Source organism: Coffea arabica, chromosome 7c (assembly GCF_036785885.1).
Source record: "Coffea arabica cultivar ET-39 chromosome 7c, Coffea Arabica ET-39 HiFi, whole genome shotgun sequence".
In the NCBI taxonomy this organism is placed as follows: Eukaryota; Viridiplantae; Streptophyta; class Magnoliopsida; order Gentianales; family Rubiaceae; genus Coffea; species Coffea arabica.
Genome location: NC_092322.1, coordinates 893816 through 909681, shown reverse-complemented (window position 1 = coordinate 909681; position 15866 = coordinate 893816). Strand labels below are relative to the sequence as shown.

Genomic DNA, 15866 nt, shown 5'->3' with positions numbered 1-15866 from the left:
TAGTGATTTTTTTTTTGACAATTTTTAATGTGATCCAATTTTACTGTTGACCTTTTTTCTTTCTTTGTATCAAAAGCAACAATAATTTGAAAGGGCAATTGTTCAAAACTACTACTAAAATATGACAGTTTCAACAAATAAAAATTTCTCAAACTCTAAAAGAATTATGACAATACTTGCCCAATTTAGAAGAAATATGTATCACAAATAAAGCACCATGTACAGTAGCCTATCATAGCGATAAAATTATTGTAATAATTACTTATTAAACAATAAATATAGGTATTGAAAACTTGATGCATTTTCTTTAGTTTTTGCTGTATATTTTACAACTGTTTAAGAAAGTAATATAAACTTTATAAACTAAGCGTATTTTAGGGTGTTCATTTAAAATTTTGACCAAATCTAAGATTGGGTTATCACAAGTGTCAAATTAAGGGAGGTAAATATAATTTTTAAAACTTTAAAAAAGCTCATTAAAATTAGGGATAATTTCAGAAACCTCCTCTAAGATTTTTGATAAATTTATTGAGTTCTCCTGAGTTTTGAAAAATTACATTTACCTCCCTTGATTTGATAGTTTAGTAACAAAATCTTAAAATAATATTGACTTGATTAAATTTTAAGTGAATATCCAAAAATGCTCTTGTATAATGAGTTTTAATTTACTTTCCCTATACAATTATAAGATTATCTAGTATGATTATAAGGAAAATGTACCAAAAATTTCATGTCCATAACTACTATTTGATAAACAACTATAATAATAATAATAATTTTATCACTATGATATGATACTTTTGATAGTATTTTATTGTGAATTTAAACATATAAGATAGAAAAGAAAATATTGAACTAATTCATTTAGAATTTATGAATTTTTTGAGTAGTGGGATTATCATAATTTAGTAGTGGTTTTGGGTCATTTCTTTTTTATTTATTATTAATTTTAATTCCAAAAAATAAAAAACAAAGATCAACAAAAATATTGGATTACATATAAATTTAACTCATCAAATCATTAGTTCGACATTAGGTTACAATAGAAACTAGAGGTAATAGTGGTAATTCTACAGTTTTATTGGCAAAAAAATTAAAAAAAAATGAATAAGAAGGCAAAAGAATGAAAAAATAATTTTAAAAGTCATTTGAAATATAAGCATATTAAATAAGGGAATTTCATTAAAATATTTAAGGGTAGTATTATCATTTTAAATGATGGGGGAGGTATGTGTAATTTTTAAAATCTCAAGGATGCTAAATGAAATTATTATTAAAAACCTCAAGGAGGTTTATAAAAAATTGTAGTAGTGACGTCACCATTTAAGACCGGCTAGCTGACACGCCTTGGGGGCTTTGCCGCTTTAAATATCCATTGACATGCTGTTGAACTTTCCTCTTTCTAACCTACGCTTCTCCTTCTTCGGAAGCGTAGTTCTCTCTCTCGGCGCAAAGTCCATTTTACTGATAAATCTGTTTTCATATTAAGAGAGAGAGAGAGAGGGAGGGAGAGAAAAACAAGGTCGGTCGGAGAAAGTGGAGCATTTCTAGCCGCTTCTTTTGCATTGGTCTCCGAGGTCCCACTCCTTTTAACTCCCGAACCGACGTCGTCAGGTGATATTCTTGCAACCCTAATCTTTCATTTCTAGGGTAAACAGATCTGATAGAGGTCGTTCTTTATGTTACTGCAATCGTAGGCACAGGCAATCACATCTGTTCTAGGCACACGGATCAGGAGTTCTTCTCTTTGCATGTTGCTTCTGGGTATACAGATTGCAAAGGCATGAAACTTTTGTTTAAGTTAGGGTTTTCTAATTTCAAATTATGTCATCCTTTCTCTTCAATTGTTTCTTTTGATTCTCCCTATGATTTGGCTTGGTTGCATGTACATGCGGTAGAGTTCATGCAGGAGAGTTGTAAATGTGCGTTGATTGTATTGATTACGTGTAGACGCGGGTATAAGATGGCATTCTTGTGGTTTATTTTATTCGCCTATATCTGCTAATGCTTTGGATGATATGAAAATGGAGTTGCTTCGAGTTTTATCATCATTTGGCTTGTGATGAAAATTTCTTATTGTCGTTAACAAGTATTTCAATAGTTTCCCGTTTTATTTCTAAGGTTGTGGTGGCTCAATTGACTTTGGATTTAGCTGTAGTATGTAGAAGCTCGATTATCATTTTTTTAGCTGTTTGTGTTTTCTGTAAATTGTGTTTTTATTCTCATCCATGTGTTTCGTACTGGTTCAAAGTAAGTTATACTCATCTTCTACTGCCATGATGTTTAAGCATTTTGTAGGTTTTTTGCCTTTAGGGTCATTTAGTTCTCTAAACCTCATTGAAAACTCTTGCCAGCTGCACAGTTCGGAAGGAATCTGTTTTTAAGAACAAATCTTGGAGAATGGCGGCTACTGCTACTGTCTCTGCAGGCATACGGTATGCACCAGAGGACCCTACCCTCCCCAAACCTTGGAGAGGCCTAGTTGATGGTAAGACTGGATATCTGTACTTTTGGAATCCGGAGACCAATGTTACGCAATATGAGAGGCCTGTTTCCTCTTCGCATGTGGGATCTGCTCCGCTGCATAAACCACTTAGTTCATCTGTTCATGTTCAAAAATCTTCTCAAGGACAACGCCGTGAGAGTAGTCCCATAGATGATGATGATAGATACAGCAGAGGTGGTAATGGTGCTTCAATGAAGGTTTTCTCTGGAGTTGGAAGTTCTCAGGTTTTTTTTTTTTTTAATTTACTTAAAGCATAGATATTCATGATAATTCTTAGCCTGCTCTTGTGAAGTCACCCAATGACTTTCATTATTTTGCATTAGGATCTGCATAGTGGACCATATCATCCTCGTGATGTTGCAAATGTAACAGTGGGCACTGGTGGTGTGAAGGGATACTCATCATCAAGTGCAGGAACTGGCTTATCTGGAGAGGCCTATCGTCGTCGGCATGAAATAAGTGTAACAGTAAGCATTAAGTGCATAACATTTTGCTTATGTGTTTTTGTTCAATTAGTTATTTATAGTCCACCAAGATTTCAATGCAATTTACGAAGGGGAGGAATCGGGCTCAGCTGTGGGTCCCTGGCTTAATTCAATAAGTTGTGGGGCTGAATTGATTGTGCAGAGCCCTAGGTTCACTTGATGCATCTTTTAGCATCAATTCCTTTTTATCTTTATCTGACTTAGGTTGTTGTTAAGGTTCGCTCATAGTTGCCTGCGACAAATATTAATGAGCCACTGTGTAATTCAAATCCGTGATTCAATAATATTGCATCTACAAGTTAAACTTGAAGACCTTTACTTCCTTGTTAAGTGTGTACAATTACATTTGCATTTAATTACTCTATGCTAGCAAGTGTAATTTTAGGGCAATTATTCCTTAGCATGTGATTCTCTATTAAAAGTTTTGTTGCATAGTTGTCTTCTTTCCTATTGAAAGCTGAGGTATATGGTAAGTGTTACGTCTTTGTGACCGTTTTTCTCTGTCCAATATACCAGGGAGACAATGTGCCCCCACCTTTGACATTATTTGATTCCACTGGTTTTCCATCTGAGATTCTGAGAGAGGTACGTGTCTATTTTTCCTTTTCATGTGTCCTTGACCAGAACCCTATCTAAGATTTTTGCAATGTTAATAAATTATTCCTGTAAATAAGTCCTGTGATTGCTGGAGGTCCACGTTGAACTCCGGGGCTCACGTGCATCTTTTTTTGCATCTGTACTTTTTGTCGTAGGTGCGATATTTGCTCCAGGGAGGAGCTAAATGTCGTACATTGTGTTGCCCTCCTTTGGGGGCTCGCATAAATTCAGACTGCCTTTATTCGGTGGGCCAATTTTTGTGAAGGGCTTTCCGAATCATCTAAGTTCGTGGCGGACTGCTGTTGGTGATGATTCAGTCTGCCACTTGGTCTGAACAGAAGAAGAGGTGTCCTCCTTTTGTTGCTTGCGGCAGCAAGCATTAGCTGCCAATACTTTGGGGGATGATGCTTCTTCTTGGATGGGCCACTTGCATAAAGTCAAAAATGAACCAAACAGAAATCTTGAGGGCAGTCAGTACCTCTGCTTATAGGGGTGCGGATTTTTCTTTGCTTTTCCAGGTATACAATGCTGGGTTCTCTGCCCCTACTCCAATACAGGCACAATCATGGCCAATTGCTCTTCAAGGTCGCGATATTGTAGCAATTGCCAAGACAGGCTCTGGGAAAACGTTGGGTTATCTGATTCCTGGTTTTATTCATCTAAAGCGCAGACACAACAATCCTCAGTTGGGTCCTACTGTTTTGGTGCTGTCACCAACAAGGGAATTGGCGACTCAAATACAAGATGAAGCTATAAAATTTGGAAAATCATCAAGGATATCTTGCACGGTATGATGAAATTTTGATCACAGGGATTTTTTTTTGTTTTGCACAAATGCAAATCAAATTATGAATGTGAAGAAACTCAAAAAACAAGTAACATGTATAACATTTATTGCCAGTGTTATATGCTTGGTACTACAAATAATGAGCAAGTGATTAGGTGCTATGTTCACACCAGCCTGTGCAATTTTTCTCTCCTATGCCATTTCTTTTGTATGTTATTATTATTGCAGAGAATTAGTGCTGAAACTTGAATTTCTTCTGCTTTTAAGTGCTTGTATGGAGGTGCTCCGAAAGGACCTCAACTAAAGGAGATAGATAGGGGTGTGGATGTCGTTGTGGCTACTCCTGGCCGATTGAATGATATTCTGGAGATGAGAAGAGTTAGCCTGGATCAAGTCTCATATTTGGTACTAGATGAGGCTGACCGCATGTTGGACATGGGATTTGAGCCTCAGATAAGGAAAATTGTGAAGGAGGTGCCAACTCGAAGGCAGACCTTGATGTACACTGCCACTTGGCCTAAGGAGGTTCGGAAAATTGCTGCTGATCTCCTTGTTAATCCAGTTCAGGTGAACATTGGGAATGTTGATGAGCTCGTAGCTAACAAGTCTATCACCCAGGTAATTATCTTTAGTGATATATAATAACTAGTAACATCTTTTTCCCTGCCACAACTCCTAGCCCACAGGCTGGTTTATGACCCATGAATCTTGGGGCAGGAATCTATGGCGTTCGGATATGATGTGTTTTTGGAATATTCTATAAAAATGTTTTCCAATTATCCTTTTATCTCATGTACATCAAATCTCACAAATTGCTACAATATTAATTTTCTTTTTGCAAGTTCTTGGTTTATTGGCAAATTTTTGTTATTTTTATTCATAATTCATCTCATTTTTCAAATGCAGCATGTTGAACTCTTATCATCAATGGAGAAACACCGACGGTTGGAGCAGATATTGCGATCTCAAGAACCGGGATCAAAGATAATCATTTTTTGTTCAACTAAGAAGATGTGTGATCAACTTGCACGCAACCTAACCCGCCAGTTTGGAGCTGCTGCTATTCATGGGGACAAATCCCAGAGCGAGAGGGATTTTGTCTTGAGCCAGTTTCGGAATGGTAGATCTCCAATCCTTGTAGCCACTGATGTTGCTGCTCGTGGCCTAGATATTAAAGATATCAGGTTTGTAGCCACTGATGTTGCTGGATTTTTTTTTGGGGGTTACAATTGCATGAGTTTTTTATGTTGCATGAGTGAGTAGATGACTGTCAGCTCAAGTTTGGAGGGCCAGATTTTGATCTTGATATTAAATTGTAGCCATTTAGCTTTTTTATCTTTACAATTTTTGGTTGCTGTGATGTGTGAATACAAACTTTTTACATGATGATTGTGGCTGGTTTACCTCTCAGAGTGGTGATAAACTATGACTTCCCCACTGGAATTGAGGACTATGTTCATAGAATTGGAAGGACTGGAAGGGCAGGTGCCACTGGGGTGGCGTACACATTTTTTGGTGACCAGGATGCTAAGTATGCTTCTGATCTTGTCAAAGTTTTGGAAGGTGCCAACCAACGTGTTCCTGTCGAAATCCGTGATATGGCTTTACGCGGTGGTGGAATGGGAAGGTCTAGGCGTTGGGGATCTGGACCTGGTGGACGTGATGGTGGTCGAGGTGGCCGTTATGATTCTGATTACAGTAGCAGAGACGGACGAGGCAGTTGGGCAAACTCATCTGAAAGAGGAGGTGGACATGGTTATGACCGGGACTCCCGTGACAGGTCTCTGACTTTTTCATTTTGTTCTGTGTTGTTTAGTAAGGTCCAAGGTGAAATTCTCTGCCCATCTCTCTTGCTGCTGCCTTTGAGGTGGCATTTATTGCTGCCGTTGCTTTTTGACACTGCCTTTTTGGTCTTTTTCTCTTCATCCAGTGAGAGGTATGGTCGCAATTCCCGTGATGCTGAAGCCTCAGGAAGCTACCATTACGGAAGCTTTCATGAAAAAATGACTCAGAAGCATAGTCGAAGTAGAAGTCGTAGTCGGAGTAGAAGCCCCATCCGTGGATCTGGTTGGGGTGACAACCGAAGCAAGGGCCAAAGTCGTAGCCGCAGTGCTGACAGGTTTGATCAGGCTCCACCAGTACGTAGTTTTCATGAAGCTATGATGCAACGGGCCCGTTCACCTCCAAAATTTGGTGATCTTGATTTCCCGTCTTTCAATGGAAGTAAATCAAAAGAAGATTCAGACAATCATTGGGGGAGCTTGCAGTCTCCATCCCATGGTTCTGAGAGGGAGAACGTTGGAGGTTCATGTGAGCAGCAATGGGGGCATTCACCAGTTAAGCGGCAGGATAATCAATCAAATTTGCATATTGGGGAGGAAGAAGAGGAAGGAATGATTCAAGCTGAAGAAGCTTTGGCGCCTCACGATGAAGACGGGCTGTTTCCCAGGAACAAATAACTGTGTCTGATGTCCCTGATTATATGCATCTAGTATCAAACTTGCATGTCTCGGTTGTTAGATTATTTTGTAGCTCATGTTAGGGAGTTAGTGACTGAAGAATGAGGATGGCCTGTTGATTTGTCTTTTCACAAATCTTGGTGATTGGAACCATATGACGAGGGTCTAATTTTTTGTTAGCTAATCGTGCCCTGGGAAAAAGGGTGAACAGGGATATGTCCAAATTAGCGAGGAAAGATGCGCCGGAGAGCCTCGTTTGTTTTGATATCCTGTAAATGAATGGGCTGGCTTTTAACGCCAGCATATACATGCAAATTCATGTTTTATTTGATGTTGGGCTCGAAGTCTAATGCCCGTTTTACGTCTACCTTGGGGACATTTCAGGCTACTCCCGAGGATTTCCTATTACAGCAGAATGTGGAAGTCCCAGTGCTATTTCCAGCTGACGTATTGTCTTTTATTTTTCCAAGAAAATGAAAAACCAGAGAACCTCCCTTCTTCAGTTGGTGCGGTGCAGTGCAATACTGCGTCCAAATTCCACTTGCGTTACTTCATGTAATTTTCTTTTTTTTTTTTTAATACTTCATGCGACCTTAGGCGCTGCTTTTATTCGCTTTGCCCTTGAATATAGAAAGACTCCAGCAAGAGCAATACCAGTTCCTGAAACTCAGCAAGAGCGGCATTAGATCATCCGTCAGCAAATTTTTCTCAAGCAAAAACCAGACCATAGCAAGTTAGTCATCCCAAAAAAAAAAAGCCTCCAACACAAGCTCTCATCGAACAGGAAACGGAAAAAACACTACAAATATTATAAGCAGCAAAGAGAATTTACCAAGGGCGTTTATTGTTGAGGCAGATGTTTGGAAGAAGATCATCGAGGATACAATGACCACAACCCGCTTCACACAGTTGCCTACTGAATGAGTCACTGGTGACACCATTTGAAGTATCATGTAAGAAATCTGCACCAGTTGAAGTATCATGTAAGATCCTTACATGGGGATTCACACTGATTTAGACATGAAAGGTGATATTGGAGTGCACGAGAACAAATGTTTGTACTGATGATACGTCAAACGAACGAGATTTCATTAAATTTCCGGTGCTTCAGTCGTTATTTGATAAAAATAAAGTAAACCTCAAGACTATCAGCTTCAATTTGGAAGTTCGAATCTAGACTGCTTCGGATTTTAATGCCGTGCAACAATCTTTATTGCCAAATTTAAAGAATTTATTCAAGAACTTGGGATAGCTCCAATCGCGGTGACCAGACTGTTCAAGACCACTATAATCGTGTAGTATCTGCAATTCTGAAAGAGAAAAAAAGAGGATGCTGTAAAACAGGGAGGATCATACCTGTTGGTAACTGTGGAAGCAGAAACCAGCTAACAGAGATCTCACCAGAAATTCTCTAACATTCAAGCCCTGGCTCGCCTGAACACAAGGCATTCAAAACGACGTATGGAGAGCTATTGGAGAAAGATGGCAATGTAAAGCCCTAAAAACTCTTCCTTAAAGGTTACTATTACTTACAGCATATTGAAGGTGCGATGGACTAAGCTTGATCCCGTCAATCAAAACAGTTATGGGTACCAGAAGGATAAATGAAATGATAGTCATGACAGAGAAGAGATTGATATTGTCCAAAGCGTCCTGTTCAACAGGCCTGCTGGTTATTGGGTATAATACGAACCAAGAATCTTATGCGAAAGCATGGTAAACAGGGAGATTTCACTGTACCCACTGTTTAAGGATGAAAAATTACACTACTGTTGATCAAGAATATTAAACCAGAACTGCAGAAATGCAGACACGATGACAAATTCTCGCCACACTGGCAAGCATTGGACCATACCTCCTTAACCATGACCTTTTTGCTGTAGACGTTACGTGACTGGTTGGTCAGATTGGAGGCCATTGCGCTCCCAAAGCCTATCCTGGTTTAGATATTCAAAGTTATTAAACCAGAACATAATAATATGTGATGTGCACCCACCCCATTTTATGCTCTTCTATTATGACAAGGTCGTACCAATTAAAAGATGCCTCCGTGAATGATGCCAATGCCACTCCTCCAACTATAGGCACCAGGGAAGCAACTACCCAGACAGATGGCCGCTGTGAAATTTATGTCCAAGCTTAGAGTTAGGGTCTTCAGCCCAAAAAATGAAAATGGTAAGGAAATAGTGGCCATTTGATTCAAAAAGAAGTAAAGCACAACAAACAGGGCAAGATGAAGGATGCTTCTCTAGTCACATGACTGGAGTCTGGGATATGTTCAAAACATGGCACCTAGAACAAACGCAACCGACTATTTACAACACTGAAGTGAACCAAAAGGAGAAGAAACCGCAAGTCTCACTACTGGCTTCTTGGGCGTGCTAAATTACCAAAACAGCGACATCATAGTTACTAACAACCCGGTTGACAACATTAACCAATGAAGAGGTGAGAATTAAAGTTGGTACATACCTCGCCAAGAAAGAGGACAGAAAGAAGTACAGTGAAGAAAGGCTCCATGGCTTTGATGGTATGAGTGAAAGAAACCGCTACTTTTCCAAGACTGATGTTGGTCAGGAGGTTCCCCACAGTGTGCCCCACAGCCAGCAAGAATATTGCTTCAAACTGAAACATACAAAACAATGTGCGCATGTATAATCTTTACCAGTGACAAAAGATTGAAAGTTTCAAGTGTCATCAAGGTCAAATAAGGAACTAAAATCAAAAGAAAGAAAAGCAGAGCACACCTACCTGAGATCTGTTGATCGTCGGCCTTTTATGGAGATTCAGTGCCCACATAAAGAGTACAAGCATGGTTCCGCAACCAAATTGGAATGCTGAAACTGTTGTTGGGTGTGGAAATACCTTCAAAACCTGCAATGCACTTATAAAAGTCGTTTGTTTACAGAAAATGAAACACACATTCCACGAGTGAAGCTAATGACATGAGCATAACCATAGAAGAAAATTACTACTTCTGCTGTTACTACAATATGGGAAAAAGATATTAAAGATATCCAAAGCAAAGAAGAAAAGGGAACCTGCTTGTTGAAAATGTTGAAGTATATATTCAACGAGTACCAGACTACGAACATCACCCCGAGCTGCAAAGTCTTCAGCAGCTCATTCGGCTTGGCGGACTCGCCCGCATCATTATCAGGAACTGCTGTGGCTCTGAGCTTGACATGGCACGAGGTTTTATTTGCTGCAGAAAATGAGAAATGGGTTCCTATATTGGAGCCGCCTAATCCTAAAGCAGGGTTCAGTAGGAAAGTAGTCCTCTTCTGGAGTTTGCGGTCGCAGTGGAAAGATGTTGATTTTAGATTCAGAGACAGAGAGGAGTGGCAGTGGTATCTCGCAGCTGGGTTGGTTCTTCTGCTGTTGAAGATTTCATGCTTGAGTTTTGAAGGTCTTGTGGAAGTAGAGACAACCGAGAGTCGTAGCAGATGGCAGCTCGCCATCTCAGGGAATTTAGATCCCCGTGGCGTGGAGGCCGGAGGGGAAGTGCCAATTCAAGAACTGCCAAGCAATACCGCCAGTGTACTTGAATTCTGATTAACAATGCACGCTAGCCTTTCCGCGACGTACTCTTATGGTGGCTTAAAAAAATAAGTCATCGGCGGCTAAAAATTTTTCCGAGGCAGTGGGGGAAAAAAGGACGACCAAGCAAACCCGCTTCTGCCAGGACTGAAATGGCGGGACCAGAAGAAACAAATACTAATCGTTTATTGAAAGTGGAAAAATCAAATGTTACACACACATTTGGAATTTTGGATTTACGGTATTACGGTCACGTCACGTGCATTTGAACCGTAGGTGTATCATCTCCTCCCGTTTTCCCATTATTATGGGATAATTTCAGAAACGTCCCTCCAGGTTTCTATTCTAACGATTGCACTTCAATGCCCTTTAACATTGAAAACCTCTCCTTCAACGACATTTTTATAGATATTTCAGCCCTTATCAAGAAAAACTTCCTTAAAATTTGAGAAAAAAAATATTGACGCATAATTTTCCATCAAATTTGCCTTCATTCATTGTTCTCAGGAGAAAATATGTACTACCTTTTCATGAAATTGACAAAACCAAAAAAGGAAATAAGTTTTGCCCTCTAATGATTCTCTCAGGACATAAAAGAAAGTCAACTTTTAAACTGGTCATCACTGTATATAGTGGGATGGGAGGTCAAGGGTTCAAACCTTACCTCCCATCAATATGCCTCAATATGAGGAGTGTTCGAAATTCATGCGGGTGAGTGATGCATCCGTCTGGTCAGATGGCGAGTAGGTTAGATTAGGCTAAATGTGTTGCTAGTGAAAAAAAAAAAAAAACTCTTAAAGTGAGGAAGAGCAGTTGCACTTGGCTCTATTCTAACATTGTATATAAACTAGAGAAAATACGAAAAACATGCATTCCATTTTTCAAAAAGAAAGGATCCTTTTGTGAAGTGAGCTGTGACACTTGACAAGTATTACAGGTGCACATTGATCAGCGTAGCATGGCAGTTGAAGAACAAGTGTGTCTTTATCAAATTATCACATGAACTTAATTCACAGAGGAACATCATTGAGAATCAAAAACAGAATTTTTGGTCGCGGATGCAATGCAAAAAATCAGAATTTCAAAAAGTGAAAGAAATCCAAATAGAATAATCGTGAGAAAAGAATTGGAGAATAAAATAGTGGGCGGTGTACTTCAAAGCCAGCCAGTAGTAGTGTTTTGATGGTAAAATGAAATCGAATTCTTAGGCTTACTAGCCGTTACCGTTTCCACGGGTGGAGTATAATTTGCCACACACATCCACGTTCGAGTGACAGTCTGACAGGTGGACCTCGGTCTAAGGGCCCCGCGCGAGAAAAATCAAGCACCAGAGCCGTTTTAGGTCCACAATTTTCAGTTCGGCTTTACGTTCCATGGTCCAGTTTTCGTATTTTTCTGCGTAACGAACGAGACATAAGAATGACGGAATTCTTCGCTTTGGGGCCTGGTTTTGTCAAGGTGTCAATCCATCGGCCCAATACGCAAAGACAGAGAGAAATTATCTTCGAAGAAAATGGGGCTTCCACAGGATGAGATGAGGATTAATCCATTCAGATGCAGCTAATCAAATGTCCACGAGTAGGTATAATGGTACAACATATATACTTCTGGCATTATATGTTTTGTTATAGAAAAAAAAAAAAGAGTATCTCTTAAAGGAAACAAAAATAAGTCAATGGTCGATTTGCCTTTTTTTAAAAAAAAAAAAAATTTTGTTGGTTCTAAAATTTCAAAACAAACATAATAATTAGACGTCCGTCGCGTACCCTTTACGCATTATCTACCGTATTATACTAATTCAATTTAAAAAGCTCAGAAGGTATGGCACTAAAATTTTGGGTTGACAAAATCATGTGGTTATCGAATTAGGCGAGTCCCTGATACTAGTGGGAGTTTTCTCTTTCTTAATATTTAGGAGTGAGCCTTTTTTTTCCTGTCCCAAAAGTTTTTGTTTAATTTCTTGTTAGTATTTTTTTTCTCAGGGAAGGAGATAAACGTTATCCATTGGTAACTGACGAATCGGACCCGCTGTATCACGGCCAACGGGACCGATCAAAGAAAAAGGCGTAGGCCTTTTTGGCTTTTCGCTTTCGCCAATCCAATGGAGAGAGTGGAGAGTCGTCAATGATCACTAGGAGGAGGATCACCGCGCATCGCGCGGTGTGCGAATGCAATTATGCCCAGTAATGACCAATTTAATTGTAATTTATGAACAATATTAGCTAATTCAAACGGCAAGTAATATAACAAGTGTTACACAAGATTGAACAAATAAAAACACAAAAAAAGGAAACAGGTCTGTAAATGTCCAAGCTAAAATTAATAAGCAAGCAACGAGCAGGAAGATAAGAAATCCAACAGCTAGGAAATAAGCAGCAAACAAACGAAATGGACACATAAAATAAGTAACAAAAAATAGTTCAGCATGAAATGCAAGGCTGTCTATAATTTCCATCCTTCAGCAGTAATAGTACAGGAACAGGAGTTGAAAAGCTCCTTGTTAACCCAACAAAGTCATCCAAAAGTTTCGGGAAGTAGTAAATAAGCTCCCGCAATTCAAGTCAAAGAAGTGAGGCTCTAAGAAGATGCAACCAACCACATAGCAGAAAATACAAGTGATAGAGACGGAATATAGATAGCAAAATATAAAAGAAATAGGAAAGAGAGGAGAACCAGAAACACTAACCTGTCTGGCTGCAAAAAAAGCTTCGGGGCAGAATCAGAGAAAAGCAGGCGGTACCACGATAAAATCGAGCATACAAAAGCTAATAGCGAAAAGAAACAGAACAAGGAAAAATAAGCCCGTGCTAATAGACCGAGTGCAATGAAAAAAGTAAAGGCATTAAGCTGGTGCGCAAGAAAAGAAAGAAACCGTTGCTGGAAAAAGAAGGCAATAACTAAGTAAAATGACAAAGCAACAAGGGAAAAAAGGAAAGCAATTATTTTTTTGTAAAAAAAAGCTCAACAGATGCAGAGGGACTAAGTTAAACGTTCTTGGAGCAAGGCACTCACCAGCAAAACAGCAGAGATAGCAACTTTGCAAGCTGAAACAAAGTCAGGAAATTAGTAATGAAAAAGGCAAAAAGAAGCAAGAGCAAGAGAAGAAGGAAGTTGATAGCTAACCTCTATTCTGTCTAGAAAAAAAGCAGCCGAAAGGGATTAGAATGGAGGATGCAGCAGCTGTAGATCTACTGCCGATCATGATAGTAAGCCGCCGAGGTTCTGCTAGAACAAACCAGGTAATGGTAACAACCACTGTACAAAGGGAAAACACCGGATTATCCCTGAACAGAGCAAGGCTGAAAGGTGATGTTTGGCAGAAGGCAACAATGACGGTCACTTCATTTTTACAAATATGTCCATGAGCAGGAAATAAGGAAAAAAGAGAAACTGAGCAAACGGAAAGATAAAGGCTGGGTAGTTTAGTAAAATAGAGGTACCAACTTTCCCATCAAATACAACTCTCCACCAAATGGAAGTAATCAGAAGTGATGGCTGAGGATGTATTCGATTAAGATGCGCAGAAAGTAGATTGCAAAAATCGATGCCAGCAACGGAAAGTGCAACTCTTTAGACAAATATACGAAAAAAAAGATTTTGTTCAAGGAAAAAATACTAATAGAGAGGCAAATTTTATTTTGAACAGCTAAAATGCAGGCCAACTAATTAAGTAATCATTAACAATAACAAAAAAAAAAGTGACGAGGAAAAGGCAACAATTAACATAGAGAAATTGATAGGTAAATATGAATGTAAGTAGGCAAAAAGGCACTTTTTTGCTAACCCAATATATTGGGTCAGATCAGGCAATAAATAATTGTTAACAATCAACATTAAAAAATGATAATTATTATTTGTTTTGGCAAAAATATTTTTTTTCCTAATAACTAAAGGAACCGGTAATTAAACACGATCCATTAGATGAACAATAAAAAGCAAGACATTATTAAATAGCTATTAACAATTAATTGTAGCGTATTGGTAAATAGATACAGTTTGGTGGAAGAAAAAAATGGTCATTTTTTTTTTGTTAAGACGATCCACTGGAGCCAAAAAAGAAGAGCGGCCAAATAAACAACGAATCATCAAAGGGGAAAAAACGAAATTATTAATTAACCAACGAAGCATTAATGGCAAAAAAGCATTTATTTGATAAAAGAAAATAAAAAAAATAGATTCAATTTGTTTTTATTTTTGGAACAAAAATGGTTTTTTTTGGCTAACAACTGCAAGGGAGCACTAATTAAACACGATTTATTTGATGACCAAAAAAAGGCACTATTAAGCGCAAAGCGCCAGTAAATACATGCAGTTTGGTGAAGGAAAAAAAGGACACTTTTTGCTCATACAATCCGCCGGAGCATAAAAAAGAAGCTAAAAAACCAGCAAACCATTAATCGGGGAAAAAAATTGAAGTATTAATTAACTAACGAAACATTAACAACAAAAAGGGCATTTTTTTTTATAACATCCATAAAATAAAACAGTTGATAAATATATTTTTTTTGCTAAAAAATGTCCCTTTTTTTTTTGCCTAACAACTGCAAGAAATTGCTAATTAGACGCGATCCATTGGACAGCAAGGGAAAAACCATTATTAAGCAGCCAGCAACAATGAATTGCAAAGTATCAGTAAATATATGCAATTTGGCGGAAGACTAAAAAAGGCCAACGAAAAGCAATAAATAATTGCTAACAATCAACGGTAAAAAATGATAATTATTATTTGTTTTGCCCTAAAATATATAATTTTTTTGGTAATAACTGAAGGAGTCGGTAATTAAACACGACCCAACTCATCAAGCGCGATCTGTTGAATGACAAGAAACATGACATTAAATTAGTTATTAACAATTAATTGCAAAGAATTGGTAATTATATGTGATTTGACGGACAACAAAGAAAAAAAGGAATCCAAATTTTTTGTTAATGTGATTTGTTGGATAAAAAAGTAAGAAGCAAAATTTTAGCACAATCCTACATGCAATTAGAGGACTACCACCAATCGACGAATCAGAGGACGACAACTCATCAAATTGGAATCAATTGGAGGACTACCACCAATCAACCAATGGAAGAGCGCCACGTCAGCATTTGGGTTCAATTGGGACAATTGCATTCACACATTTACTATATATGTTAATGAGTCCTCCCCAGCCAATCTCCAATTGGGGTCCGCATCATTTTAATACTTATTATTGTTTTTTTCCATTGACAGAAGAAGCACACACATAATTAGATTAGAAACACTCAAAAAAGCATCGAAGATTGAGTTAGAAACTAATCTAAGAGAGACTCACAAATCAACACCATCCAACCAATTGGTGATAGGAGGTACGGTTGAAAACCTTAAATCTAAGTTAAAGAACTCACAATCTTTCGATGTGGGACGGAAATCCTACCCCTCCCCCCTCACAAGCACACCCTCACCAATAATATGGTTTTTTTTTTTCATTGACAGAAGAAACACACACACACACACAATTAGATTA

The 15866-nt window shown here is 38.3% G+C and overlaps 2 protein-coding genes across 2 annotated transcripts; one reads left to right on the top strand and one right to left on the bottom strand.

The window, feature by feature from the left end:
- The first annotated feature begins 1387 nt into the window (after positions 1-1387).
- Positions 1388-7201, top strand: LOC113699257 (ATP-dependent RNA helicase-like protein DB10). The gene is made up of 9 exons (XM_027219488.2): positions 1388-1614; positions 2355-2730; positions 2830-2973; positions 3508-3576; positions 4107-4376; positions 4643-4993; positions 5282-5559; positions 5787-6155; positions 6306-7201. The coding sequence occupies exons 2-9, from the start codon at positions 2401-2403 to the stop codon at positions 6832-6834; spliced, it is 2340 nt and encodes a 779-aa protein (XP_027075289.1). The 5' UTR covers positions 1388-1614; positions 2355-2400; the 3' UTR covers positions 6835-7201.
- Positions 7059-13923, bottom strand: LOC113699258 (phosphoenolpyruvate/phosphate translocator 2, chloroplastic). The gene is made up of 12 exons (XM_027219491.2): positions 13498-13923; positions 13387-13418; positions 13061-13139; positions 9876-11769; positions 9586-9708; positions 9307-9459; positions 8867-8952; positions 8690-8771; positions 8368-8487; positions 8191-8268; positions 7667-7796; positions 7059-7494 (listed from the first exon to the last, which is right to left on the bottom strand). Exons 4-12 carry the CDS (start codon positions 10293-10295, stop codon positions 7418-7420), a joined length of 1269 nt encoding a protein of 422 aa, XP_027075292.1. The 5' UTR covers positions 10296-11769; positions 13061-13139; positions 13387-13418; positions 13498-13923; the 3' UTR covers positions 7059-7417.
- Positions 13924-15866: the final 1943 nt, after the last annotated feature.